Source organism: Stegostoma tigrinum, chromosome 2 (genome assembly GCF_030684315.1).
Source record: "Stegostoma tigrinum isolate sSteTig4 chromosome 2, sSteTig4.hap1, whole genome shotgun sequence".
In the NCBI taxonomy this organism is placed as follows: domain Eukaryota; kingdom Metazoa; phylum Chordata; class Chondrichthyes; order Orectolobiformes; family Stegostomatidae; genus Stegostoma; species Stegostoma tigrinum.
In genome coordinates, this window is record NC_081355.1 from 116,940,868 (window position 1) to 116,954,876 (window position 14,009).

A 14,009-nucleotide genomic window follows, 5' to 3' on the forward strand; every position below is an offset into this window, starting at 1 on the left:
ATACACACAGACACAGAATTTATAGGCAGAGAGATCAAAAGAGCTTGCAAATGGTGTGAGTGGAGTGGCAAATAATTAATCTCTGCAGGTGATCAAAATTGCCAGACAGGGATGTTCCTTCCCAGTCAGGGAACGCTTCAGCAGTTAAGGACATTCAGCTTCCGATCTTCAGATAAGCATCCTCCAAGGCAGCCTTTGAGATACACAATGACACAGAATCACTGAATAGAAGCTGATAGCCATGTTCCACACCCATGAAGACGGCCTCAACCATGATCTTGGGTTCATGTCATTCTAGATGTGATTCCACTACACTTCTGTATTTGTAAAATCTTCCTTATTGTCCTCTTTTGACACCGTCACCATGATAGTTTGTTATGATCTCCCTACCTTAATTAGTTTGTACAGTTTTGGATTACTTATTACTTTGGTTAGATCCTCGGCTTGCGACTCTGAGACCTATCATGTTATTCCATTCATTTGGTTTGTCTCCAGAACAACCTTATTTTTAATTTTTTGTAATTATCTCTCTGCCGTATTTAATCAGATTATAGGTCACCCCTTTGTTTGTTATTCAGCTGTTGACACTTTACTCACACCATCTAATACTTCAGATCACTTGCAAGGACTTATTCAACACTCCACTCATACCATGTGTATGATCTTTTGATCACTCTTCCCTTGACCTCTCTGCCTATGAATTCTGTATCTGTGAGTTCTCCTCTCACTTCACCTGATGAAGGGGGTACACACCGAAAGCTTATGATTTCAAATAAACCTGTTGGTCTTTAACCTTGTGTTGTGTGACTTCTGACTTTGTCCACCCCAATACCGGCACCTCCACATCAGTCCAGAGATAATGCAGGTTAGGTGATTTGACCATGTTAAATTGCCTGAAGTTTCCAGGGATCTGTAGTTGGGTGGATTAGCCATATGTAGGGTTAAAGGGATAGAGTAGGGGGGGATGGGGATGGGTCTTGGTGGGATACTCTTTGGAGGGTAAGTGTGTACTTGATAGACTGAATTGCATGCTTCCGTACTGTAGGTATCTCCAATTCTATAATTCTATGAAGTGATACAAGAACAAACTTCAAAATTGTGATAGTTCCATCAAATGGATACATCTCATTAAAATATGCAAATAGATTGTGCGAATTCCTTATTCACATCGCACAATCTTTACAATTGATCAAACTGTTGTCAAAGCAACATATTACTGAATTTTAACTAGAAACCGATGCCCCATAAAATTATTACACACAGGTCTTCACAAATGAATACGTTTTAATCACATTCTTAAAAAGGTATGTATGACAGCACAATCTGCTGACATTGTTTCCTTTGTAAATCAAGTAAGCACAGCCTCAGGCAACAAACAATAAGATCAGAACAAGTCGTGCTGTCATCATGGTCTCAGTTGAATTAAACTGATCACTCTGACTTGTCATTCCCTTGTTCAAGAAAGGGAATAGGGATAATCCTGTGAATTACAGACCAGTCAGTCTTACTTCTATGGTGGGCAAATTATTGGAGAGGATTCTGAGAGATAGTATCTATGATTATTTTTAAAAGCATAGTTTGATGAGAAACAGCATAGCTTTGTGAGGGGTAGGTCATGCCTCACAAGCCTATTTGAATTCCTTGAGGATGTGACAAAACACATTGATGAAGGCAGAGCAGTCGATGTGATGAGTATGGATTTTAGCAAGGCATCTGATAAGGTTCCACATGGCAGGTTCATCCAGAAAGTAAGCTGGCATGGGATTCAGGAAAGTTTGGCTGTCTGGATACAAAACTGGCTGTCCAATAGAAGACAGAGGGTGGTAATAAACAGAAAGTTTTCAGCCTGGAGCTTGGTGACCAGTGGTGTTACATAGAGATCTGTTCTGGGGCTTCTGCTCTTTGTGATCTTTATACTTGTATGAAGAAGTGGAAGGGTGGGTTAGTAAGTTTACCAATGACACGAAGGTTGGTGGAGTTGTGAATAGTGTGGAGGGCTATTGTAGGGTTGCAATGGGACACTGACAGGATGCAGAGCTGGGCAAAGAAGTGGTAGAAGAGTGTGAAGTGATTTATTTTGGAAGGTCGAGTTTGAATGCAGAATACAGGGTTGATGGCAGGATTCTTGGCAGTGTGAAGGAACAGAGGGATCTTGGGGGTTCCACGTCCATTTGATCCCTCAAAGTTGCTACCAAGTTGATAGGATTGTAAATAAGGCGTATGGTGTGTTGGCTTTCATTGGCAGGGGAATTGAGTTTAAAAGTCGCAAGGTTATGCTGCAGCCCTATAAAACCCTGGCTAAACTACACTTGGAATATTCTTTCAGTTCTGGTCCCCTCATTATAGGAAGGATATGGAAGCTTTTGAGAGGGCGCAGAGGAGATTTACCAAGTTGCTACCTGGACTGGAGGCCAGGTCTTAAGAAGAAAAGTTGAAGGAGCTAGGGCTAAGACAAACGGTAGAAGGCAGACTATTTTATATGTAACATGTTGTTTAAAAACAATGTGCAATAACCTTGCCTTACTCTATTAAGGCTACTTCTTGTTATACAAAGTTACAAGGCAAGGTTTTCTGCATGGAATTTCTACCTCTCAGCAGTGTGAATCAGAACACTGAGTACTGAGGCCTGTATGCCTGAATGTGCAATTTGCATTTCTCAGTTTTCAAGATCTGAATTTTATTAACTAGAGAATTAGGCCATTGGATTTTCTGATCAGTTCTTCAATCAATCAAGGTGCCAGGTTTGGGAACCAAATATTGCTTAATTTAGCCCCTTGGCAATGTTAATGGGTATTGCATAAAACTCTGTGTTAATCTGGGTCATTTTATGACAAGTCTGCCAAAACATTCTTAGATTCTGGTGCTATGACTACAGAGGGAACTTGAAATAATTGGAGCCTTTTATCAAGTCCAAGGTGGATCCTACAATCATCATTCCATCTATCATTTAATGTAGACAGCGGTCACAGGTCTACCTGCCTTCTGTAGTGCAGGATGCAGAAACTCTTGTTTTTCTGTCTTTTTCCATTGCTCATCTCTGTGATCCCAACTGTGATGGGGTCCTCAGCTGTTTCTATTCCTCCAGTCAGACCTGTCATCCTGCATCTGGTAGCATAACCAGAAGATCCAACCTTAGCCATTTCCTTTTTCCTTCTTACTTTCTACTCCTTGACAATATTATCTGCAGGTACAAGGCCAGCTTCTATGCATATGCCAGGACTACTTTATTTGATAGTGCTGTCCATCTGGCTTGCTGACTTTAAATTAAAAACACCATAATGACAGCACCTTCATAGCAAGGGGTTCTGTGCTCCGAGGCTTCACCACCTTTTCAAGGCACCACCTTTTCAAGGATAAGTAATTAATAATTAATCTTGCCAGAATTATTTGCATTCCTAAGACAAATAAAGCTATAATTCTCTTCAAACATTGGTAGGATCAAAGTCACCATATTCAACTCACGTCAATTCCCTTTTATCTCAAGTGTCTATTGCACCACTTCTTATGCAGAGTTGGGCAGCATCATAATTTTGATAACAAGCTGTGGAATTGGATGAACACAGCAGGCCAGGCAGCACCAGAGGAGCAGGAAAGCTGACGTTCCGGGTCAGGACCCTTCCATTCAGAGCATCAGTAAACCAGATGGGTTTTTATGACAATCAACAGTGGTCACCATTGGGCTAGACTTTTACTCCAGAGTTGCAGATTTAACTTGTGCAAAGCCATGTTTCTCGGACATTAGTTAGGGTTCTGAATTATGTTCTGAGGAAGGGCCACCGGACCCAAAACGTTAACTCCGATTTTTTCTTCACAGATGTTGCCAGACCTGCTGAGCTTTTCCAGCAACTTTGTTCTGAATTATGAGTTTGGGGAGAAACTGTTCTCCCATTTACTAAGATTACGGCTGATCATTCAACTCAGTACCTTGCTCCCACTTTCACCTCATACCTTTTGATCCCTTTCCCCCCCCAGGAGCTATATCTAACTTGGTCTGAAAGCATTCAGTATTTTGGCTTCGACCACTTCCCATGGCAATGGATTCCAAAGAATCACCACTCTCTGAGTGAAGAAATCTCTCCACATCTCCGGCCTCGGAGGTTCTGGATCACTCACCTAGTGGCATTACACCACTGCCTCTCCCTGACACCATGGCACACCAGCCAAAATATAATTAATTCCTACAAATGCTATAAAGAAGACAGATAGCACTTTGAGGGACAGAGGAAGAGGAGCAATTTCTGAGATACAGTGGTTAGAGAAATCTTAGGAGTTGTGAAAAAAAGATATGAGATTTTAGAGATGAGAATTCTGAAAAACATTTGGATGGGATGTAAGGTTGGAGTCCCTGGCTCCATTGCCAGGCCACACCATCAGCACCATCTTGCCAAGCGTCCTGCTCTCTGGCTGCCCTCCACCGAGATATCAACTTCCCTGACAGGAAGATTAAGCAAAGGAGAAAAAGAAAAAGAAAAAAAGAGTTGTGAGGGTAAAGAAGAAGAAAGGAATCGGCTGGTCTGAAGCGATGGGCTCAGCCCGAATGCTGCCTTCCATTCCAGCACTGCCATCTTTCCCACGAATGTGTTTGTTCCAGAATTAGAGTTAGATTTTATTGTCATGTGCTCAAGTAGAGGAGTACATGAGTACAGTGAAAAGTGTGCAAAGTCACCTTTCTCGGGTGCCATTTTGGTTACAAACCAGGATTTAAAAAAAAACAAAAAGAAATGTTAAAACATAAGAAAACATCCAGATCTTAGTCTTACCTCCATAAATGTGTTTAAAATGCTCAACCAATGATGCAGGCACCTGGGCCTAGCCATGGCCTGGAGTTTAGGTCAGCCTGAAAGTCTTGCATCAATCACCACGAAGAGCCAAGTGCCTGTTGCCACTGACAATGCTGCCACCACCTCGGATCACCAGAAGGCCCATTGCCACTACCACCAACCCAGATGCTGGAAGGAGCCATGTTATTGCTGTTATCGTTAGGCCAAAGGCCCGCTCTCACTGCCAATGCCGTGCTGCAGCCTCTTCTGATCACCGAGGGGAACCCGGGACGCCACTGCCTCCAATCTCACAGCCACCTCCTACGGCCGGAAGGCTGCCACCATTCCACGCATGGCCCGCTCCTGCTCTTGCTGTCGTGCAACCGCAAAAGGCTTTAAGAGAAAGAGAATGAAGAAAAATTAAGAAGAAAAGAGCGAAAAGTGAAAAGAAGAAAAGGGGGGGAAAAGAGAAAGCAGACAGAAATAACAAGGTGTAGAGCTGGATGAACACAGCAGGCCAAACAGCAACATAGGAGCAGGAAGGCTGACGTTTTGGACCTAGATCCTTAATCAGAAATGGGGGATGGGGAGAGGGTTCTGATTTAATAGGGAGAGAGGGGGAGGTGGATAGAAGATGGATTGAGGAGAAGATAGGTGGAGAGGAGACAGACCGGTCAAAGAGGGGGGGGGATGGAGCCAGTAAAAGTGAGTGTAGGTGGGGTGGTAGGGAGGACTGACAGATCAAGGGGGTGGGATGAAGTTAGTAGGTAGGAGATGGGGCTGGGGATAACAAGGTGTAGAGTTGGATGAACACAGCAGGCTAAGCAGCATCATAGGAGCAAGAAAGTTGACGTTTCGGGCCTAGACCCTTCTTCAGAAATGTATAACAAGGTGTAGACTGGAGATTCTCCAGCATCTGCAGTTTCTACTATATCAGAAAGCAGACAGAAGTGGACGAGCCCCCAGGCTCAGCCCTGCTACTCTGCCACTAATGTCCTTTGGGGAAGGAAACTACCATCCTTACCCAGTCTGTCCTACACTTGACTCCAGACACACAGCAATGTGGTTGACACTGAACTGCCCCCTGGGCAATTAGGGATGGGCAATAAATGCTGCCTGGCCAGTGGCACCCTCATCCCATAAATGAATAAAGGCCATCTTGTTGATGCTTTCATTAACAGATTTATTTAACAGCTTTATTAAAGGGAAATTCCCCTTTAGTTCATCATAACACCTTTAAGCACTTTTCAAATTTGACTTCATTTTGCCCAAGACTGAAGTTATCTTTTATGGCGTTGATGTTTAGGCCCCAGTGGGAGTGGATAAGTGCGCAATGCCTCACTGCCTGTCAATGTACCGTTTCCAGCATCATCCCGCTCCCAGGATATTTTTCTGAGGGGGGGGCTTCCTGGCAGGAGAGGAAGGAATGGTACCAACAAGACTATCCACTCTCAGCTAGTTAAGACTCTTCAAGGCCCCATTGTCAAAGGTGATGTGGAATTTTCCGATCTGCCTTCGAACCTTGGCTGCTTGGGAGATAACTCCACCTGCCTGGCTTCAGTAGCAGGTTGCTCTGTGCAAGGGCCCCCCCCTCCACACCGGTGGCCCAGTTGCTCAGCACATATTTGGCTTCAGTTTGAAAATGTTAGAAAGTGCCGCGTTGAAAGGGGAGGCGATGGCCTAGTGGTATTATCATTGGACTGCTAATCCAGAGACCCAGATAATGTTCTGGGGACCTGAGTCTGAATCCCGCTATGGCACGTGGGGAATTTGAATTCAATAAATATCCGGAATTAACAAGCTAGTGATGGCTGTTTTTAAAAAAACCCATCTGGCTCACTAATGTCCTTTAGGAAAGGAAATTATCATCCTTACCTGGTCTAGCTTACGTGTGAGTCCAGACCCACAGTAATATCATTGACAGTGGACAATTAGGGATGGGCAATAAAAGCTTTGTGTAAAAGAATTTCAAAAACGATAGCAAATTTCTGCAGGAGTCATCCTATTTGCTACTTCAGGAGAACAGCTTTTGAAACGATAAAATAATGACACAAAAGACATTGCTGCTGCTTCCTTTAAGGTTTCTGGGGTTCTTTCATTACATTACAGTGGGATGGGCAATAAAAGCTCAGCCTGTGAACAAATAAAAAAATTTAACAATGTAGTGGGGTCTCCCTGTCCCTCTTTCTCTCTAATCTGAAGATCACCTGCTATTGCTTTGGTAATGGAGAGCATTCTTTGAGCTTTGCGAACCAGTCTGCCTGTCATAACTAGATTCCAAGTTTGCACTTTGCTCAGTAATTTGGGGAAGATCACACCAAGTGATCGTTGCATATATGGCAGGCTTCTTTTCCCCCATTGCGGTCTCAAATCCAAAAGCAATTCTTATTCTACACTTTGCAGAATCAGCCAGTCCTGTGGACTGGTTCTGTAAAATGGAACACATCTGTGTGGCTACAAAACAAACAGAAACTGTTCCTTATGTAAAATGGATCTCCAAAACTGAAAATATTAACTTGTTCCAACTCTTCACTCTTAGTGACACTGATTTCCTTGTAATAGATTAAAGGAAAAGAGGCTTTGAACAGTTAAAGTATTCTAAATAGTGGTTAAATAGGATACTGTGAAGACTAATATGTTTCTTGAAGCAGAAAATTATTCACCCCATGAATTGAAGTCCGACGCAGATTCCTTTGGGTACATAACAATACCTTTTCAGTTTCAAAAAAGAATGAAACACGAAAGAAATTTGCATATAGTAATTGAGCGTTTTGTATGAACAACAACTCCAATCTAGACAACTAGAAAAATGCACCGCCTGTTTTTTGAAACAAAGTCATTCTTCATGCTGTGTACAGGTTTGCAGTATATTACAATTAGTTTGGCTGAAAAGTTTCTCGACATCATGTGAAATAGATTTTGCAACTGAACAGATCTAATTTACCAGTCCATAGACAAGTTTTAAGGGAAAGCATTAAATAACGCTAAAAGTGAATTTCCAAGGGGTTTCTCGCGATTGATCACTGTAATGTAATGAAAGAACCCCAGAAACCTTAAAGGAAGCAGCAGCAATGTCTTTTGTGTCATTATTTTATCGTTTCAAAAGCTGTTCTCCTGAAGTAGCAAACAGGATGACTCCTGCAGAAATTTGCTATCGTTTTTGAAATTCTTTTACAATAATCAGTAAGATTTATTTGACAATTAAATTGGTTTGTGGCATTCTTTAAAATATGTTCTATTGACTATGAGTGTCTGATTCTATTTCCATTGCTGATATTGATTTTGAAAGCTCATTCAGGAGTTGAGTGATGCACTTGAATAGATCCTGTCTGTGACCACTAAGAAACACTGGCCATGTTCACATGATTTTCCTTTATCTGCCATTAATGCCAATGTTAAAATAGTGAATTAATTGCTTTACAATGAACTGTAATTTCTAAATTATTATCTTTTCATCTCTGGGAACAGCACTGCAAACTCAATGCAACCTAATCAATGAAAATATCTTTGTTATGCTAACTATTAGTCTCTTACGTACAGTAGGGTCAAAACATTATCAACTCTGTCTTTGATAATAAAATGTGAGGCTGGATGAACACAGCAGGCCCAGCAGCATCTCAGGAGCACAAAAGCTGACATTTCAGGCCTAGACCCTTCATCATTGTCTTTAATTGACAAACATGCACAGAACAAAACAACCCTTTATACTGGCATAAAGTTAGCATTCCTTTTCAGAATAAGCAAATATAAATGTACGATTTTGGAATAATCAAGAAAGAGCTTTATTCAATCTTAAGGGGTTTCAATTTGGCTGCACCAGCAGCAGAAAATGCTACGTGCTAGATTGTTATCCCACTTAAACCACAACTTACAGAACTGGCAACAAAAATGGAAGTTGCTGGAAAAGCTCAGCAGGTCTGGCAGCATCTGTGAAGAAAAAAATCAGAATTAATGTTTCGGGTCTGGTGACCCTACCACAGTTCTTTCAGTTTTTGCTTATAAAATTGGACTGAATGCAAAATTGGCTGCTACTTCACTCTACAGAATTGCCAAATGTGGCTATATGTATTCTGGGAGAGATCACCAGAAGTAAAATCAGAGAAAGCCTGGGGAAATGGAACAAGTGCATCAGAGACCACAGTTTCAAAACTTAAGCTATGAAGACTAATAATGACTAGGATAGCAACTATAGAAAAATGATAACTCAACTGCACTGAATTTATTTAATGTGAACTCCCTTGGGTTATGGTAAACAATTACAAAAGTTTTATTTTAGGACTTCACTGCCTCGATTGAAAGCTACCGAGATTAACAGTTCAAAAAAACTTAAGTAAAGGGTTAACACAGTCTGGAGCTGGAGGGACACAGCAGGCCAGGCAACATCAGAGAAGCAGGAAAATTGACATTTCGGTTTGGGACCCTTCTTCAGAAAATTCCTGACCCGAAACGTTAACTTTCCTGCTCCTCTGATGCTGCCTGGCCTGCTGGATTCCTCCAGCTCCACACTGTGTTATCTCTGCCATTCTTAAGAGCTTTAATTAAAGGGCCGTAAGCACCCAAGGCATAACTTAAAAACCTGGGAAAAACACAAGTACTTTGACATTTCGACAAAGTAGACACCATCACAAACCTATTAAGATAAATGTACTAGTTTGCAATTCTACCATTGTTTTAGGATGTAGAGAAAATGTTAGGTAGTTGCAAAGTTTAAACACATCAATTGTCACTTGCTTACAGCTGTTTCAAATCTCCACAGTGACTACCAAGAACACTCAAAATAACTCGCTGCCTACCGAAGTCAGCACACACTGAGCACATTATTATGCAGTCAAGCAACCATCCCACCCCCTGGTTCTGAGCTTTCTGGGTAAGGGAGGGTCCCAGACACATCTGTAGATTTCCCAGCTCCAGCTGCCTAGGATCATCATTTCAAACTTCTGGGCCGGATCTACTGTAACTAATCAGAACTGCAGCACTATGATGTTACACTTTGAGCATTTGTGGCATTGTGGTAGTGTCCCTAACAATGGACTGGAGCCCTGGGTTCAAATCCTGGCATAAAAACATCTATAAACTGGTTGATTAGAAAGTATCTGCAGTGTTGTACTTGCCACATAAAGCAGCCATGTCCAATCAGTGATGAGTTGGAGTCTTTGAGCATTCAGTTACACAAACACAGGGTGAAAGTCTCTTACACACAGTGGCTGTTGCCTGGATTAAAGATGGTTCACATGAAACAAACACATAAGAGACATGAAAACTCTGCCTTGTGTAACTCTGGTCTGCATGTTTGCTGTCTTTACCAGTAACATTGCAGTTTAAAATTTCCTGGAATGCTTTTTTTCGGGCATTTGGAAATTGATGTAGAAACTGGAAAACTCTCAGTTTTGCTCATATTAATGACTTAAACTAATTACGTATCCTTGTTCTCACCTACATGTGATCTGGGATTGGCCGCCAGAAATGGAAAGTCTTCAATATCCTATCTCAGTGTGCACGTGTGAACCATTCAATAAAAACACATTAGCAAATATTAGCCAAAGCATGTTACATTAATTGTTTTCTAACTGCATACATGATTTTTTATAAAAATGGAAATGTAAAATTAATTTTGCTTCACTGTTTCTCTGCATGTAGGTGTTCCAGTGGATTTGATCGGCATCGGCAGGATTGGGTTGATAACAGCTGCCCTGATGAGGTACATTAGTGCATTATCTGAAAGAAAGTTCAGATGTATAACAAAACAAAATTAAAATTGTAACAGAATTCCATTCTCCACCTCATTAAACCATGCTCATGAAAACCATTGGTTGTAACATTGCTAAATACTTTAATGGCGTTGGAGCAAAAGGATGAATGGTTTTCAGTCTTGAGATGAGCTTTATGTAATCTTATCAGACAGTTAGGAACATCAGGGTTTTATGATAAATGTTGTCTCCTGACAGTGCCTCCAGTAGTAGTTTCACAAACTTAATAATGCTGCCTACTGCTTCTCTGTGAGTCATTGTTTCTCTAGAGAATTGAACTCTGCATTTTGCTGGAGTTGAATTACTTTTCTCTCTGCTGCAGTCGAAAGATAAGATATGTGACATCAAGCCTGGAGAAGTGACTCAAGGTGCTTCATCCACAACAATGAATGTTGCAACATTGGCTACAAAACCCAGAATCTCAAGCACCACATCCACAACTGCTTTCACATTTGCTGTTCCGACTTCTAGCCTAACCACTGAAGGTAAGGATAAAGGCAAATGAGCTATTCATAACTCACCAATGAGCACAACATCATTACATATTTTGATGGTTAGAAGCCTGTATAGAACCTAAACTTTTTTTTTAGTGCCTCAAGTGTACTACGTGGTTTATATTTTGATTTAAAGGTATTTTCGCATGTGAGAAGTGAGTCAAAATTAAAATTAAATTTTTGCAAATCAATGAAAAGGTATAGAATCAAAATACTCCAATTCAACCACCCTAGAGGAAAATGCCAAAAAAGATCATGTCTTTCTACTGCATTTCATTTTGACAAAGGGGTCACTTGCCCCAGCAGATCTTATGATGCACACAGAAGTCATATTTGGATCTCTACTTACTTGTGTTTACCTATTTCACAGTCCTGTATTTTCAGAAAGTGACAAAGTGTCAACATTACAACTTGATTTTGAATGATAATTATAAATTCTTCTGAGATAACAAGGTGTAGAGCTGGATGAACACAGCAGGCCAAGCAGCATCAGAGGAGCAGGAAGTCTGATGTTTCGGGCCGAGACCCTTCTTCAGAAAATGGCTAGGCCCAAAACATCGACCTTCCTGCTTCTCCGATGCTGCTTGGCCTGCTGTGTTCATCCAGCTCTGTACCTTGTTATCTCAGATTCTCCAGCATCTGCAGTTCCTACTATCTCTGTAATTCTTCTGTTCTGCTTATGAAGCATCTTAATCCTATTTCTGAGGAACTGTTCCACATGTCAAATAACTTGAGGAGAATGTCTCCTCTTTATGGTTTCAGCCCTGCTTAGGGCTTGTAATTTTTTGTACAGATTCACAATACAATAAATATTATCACTGATTACTCTAGTGAAGGTTAGTGTTATTTTATTGCTTTTGTTTAAGCCATCAATGATGCAAAGAAGATACTTGGCAGCATTTCAACAAGTGAGTTATGTATTAGCTAACATTATAAGCAATCCTGACTTGCATCAATTATATTTAAATATTGAATTAATGTAAAATTAGTTTCCCATGTTGTATATCTTGATAGGTGACAGCATAAAAAGTGAATGTTTTGCTGCTTGTAACATGACATGCCAAACTGCAAGTCATTATCTCAGTGGACTTCAGTATCTCTCAGTATCATCGGTGACAACATGTATTCTTACAGACTCATAGTATTTTTTTAATGTGCAAGATGGAGTACTTGTCTTCTCATTTTTCAACATGCTATTAAAATACAATTATGTGCAGAGATCAGCTAATGATGCTTTTAAATAGCTGAATATTTAGCTTTGGAGCCAGCAAGAGGGAGGCAACAGAGCAGGGCTAATGAAACTGCAGACAGGGTCTGTATTTAGATTGAAAGGCCATTTAACACCATCATCTCCAATTCTGAAGATACCACGGATGTTATCTGCTGCATTGAGCCTTCATGCTACTGCTGCTTTTCTTGGGGATCCAATTTCACTGCACAATGTAAGCTTGAATTCCTGATTTCATGAATGAGCCAGAATGTTAAATCAGGTGATGACTTATTTCTGAGAAGTGGCAGTGTAAAATGGGAAGATTACTTCCCTGAACTAATGGCAGAGAGCAGCAACAGGACAGTATTTGGAATGATAAGCCTGAATCGGCAAACAAGATTAGACCTTTTATCGCAAAGAGCACTTAGCTTTCATCTAAGTTACAGTTCTTACTACAAAACCACATCGGGTCTGCTTTATTTGCTGATTTTAATTGCATGATGTTTGTTTTTTGCTTTGACACTTAAAACTGTACGTTATATTGTAACAAACAGTTTCATTGTTAATATTGGCAAGGGTGAACTGAAATTGTTTGAATTTATTAATGAAGTCTAATTCAGAGCAGCTTTGGGCAAGATGGACCAGGAATACTCAATTATGGCAACTCATTACAAAGTTTTGCCTATATTGCTCAAGATACCTCACTGAATATAGGAAAGTCCATAAGACCATAAGACATAGGAGTGGAAGTAAGGCCATTCGGCCCATCAAGTCCACTCCGTCATTTAAATCATGGCTGATAGGCATTTCAACACCACTTCCCTGCATTCTCCCCGCAGCTCTTGATTCCATTTGAGATCAAGAATTTGTCAATCTCTGCCTTGAAGGCAGCCAACATCCCGGCCTCCACTGCACTCTGCGGCAATGATTTCCACAAGCCCACCACTCTCTGGCTGAAGAAATGTCGTCTCATTTCAGTACTTAGGACTTAGGAAATAAATTGCACTCATAATTCTGGCACTTTCAAGACGAGGAAAGGGATAGTAAAAGTTACTCCAGGTACTTCTTGCAGTATGGACTGCAAGATTATGAAGACAATAATACTTAGTCAACTTGATGCTCTGCAAAAGCATAACATTTTGAAACAAGAAATGATGCATGTTTCAAAACTGCCTTTGCATTTCTTTAATGTTTGCTGCTGAATTTATAGTGACAATCAGCTATGTGCACTAAATGCATTAATGTTACATTTTGTTCATTTACAGTTGCAGAAATTAGTGTTAAAAATTCTCCCCAAGCTACTTGTAAATATAGTTTTAAACTCCTAATTGTCTAGATCTCCATTCACCGCAACATTCCTAAAGCTGTCAATTTACTTTCTCAGGTCCCCCATGCATTTTGATGCTCATTTCCTCAGCAGAGGTTTTATTCTCTCCAATACTACTCACTCAAGTCCACAAGTTCAAAGAGCATTATTGATTGACCTATTCTGCATCAGTTGTGACTGAACCACATCAAGGCATCACTCCCCTTTGTCAAATTCATCCAACAGCCTCATTTCCAACAAACTGAGTGAGGAACTACATCCTTATTGGTCGCTGAGACCATCTATTCACTTGCTTCTCCTTGTTCACATTGCCCACGAAGTCAAATCTTGATCCTAGGCTCCCTGTGGTCTCACACTAATCCTATGTCTTTTTATACTTGATCTCCTACCTGCCTTTATGTCCCCTCAAACTTTATTCTAACCTTAAGGTATAATTCCCTATCCTCTTGACCTTGACCTCACCAAGCTACT

General features: G+C 40.8%; 1 protein-coding gene across 4 annotated transcripts in view; it reads left to right on the plus strand.

The window, feature by feature from the left end:
- Positions 1–14,009, plus strand: part of plxdc2b (plexin domain containing 2b) — a 351,187-nt gene that overhangs the window by 280,752 nt on the left and 56,426 nt on the right. For all 4 annotated transcript variants that reach the window (XM_059638778.1, XM_048551267.2, XM_048551286.2 and 1 more), the window contains exons 10-11: positions 10,398–10,458; positions 10,830–10,992. In XM_059638778.1, coding sequence (XP_059494761.1) covers positions 10,398–10,458; positions 10,830–10,992 — 224 coding nt within the window. The remainder of the gene's footprint in view (positions 1–10,397; positions 10,459–10,829; positions 10,993–14,009) is intronic.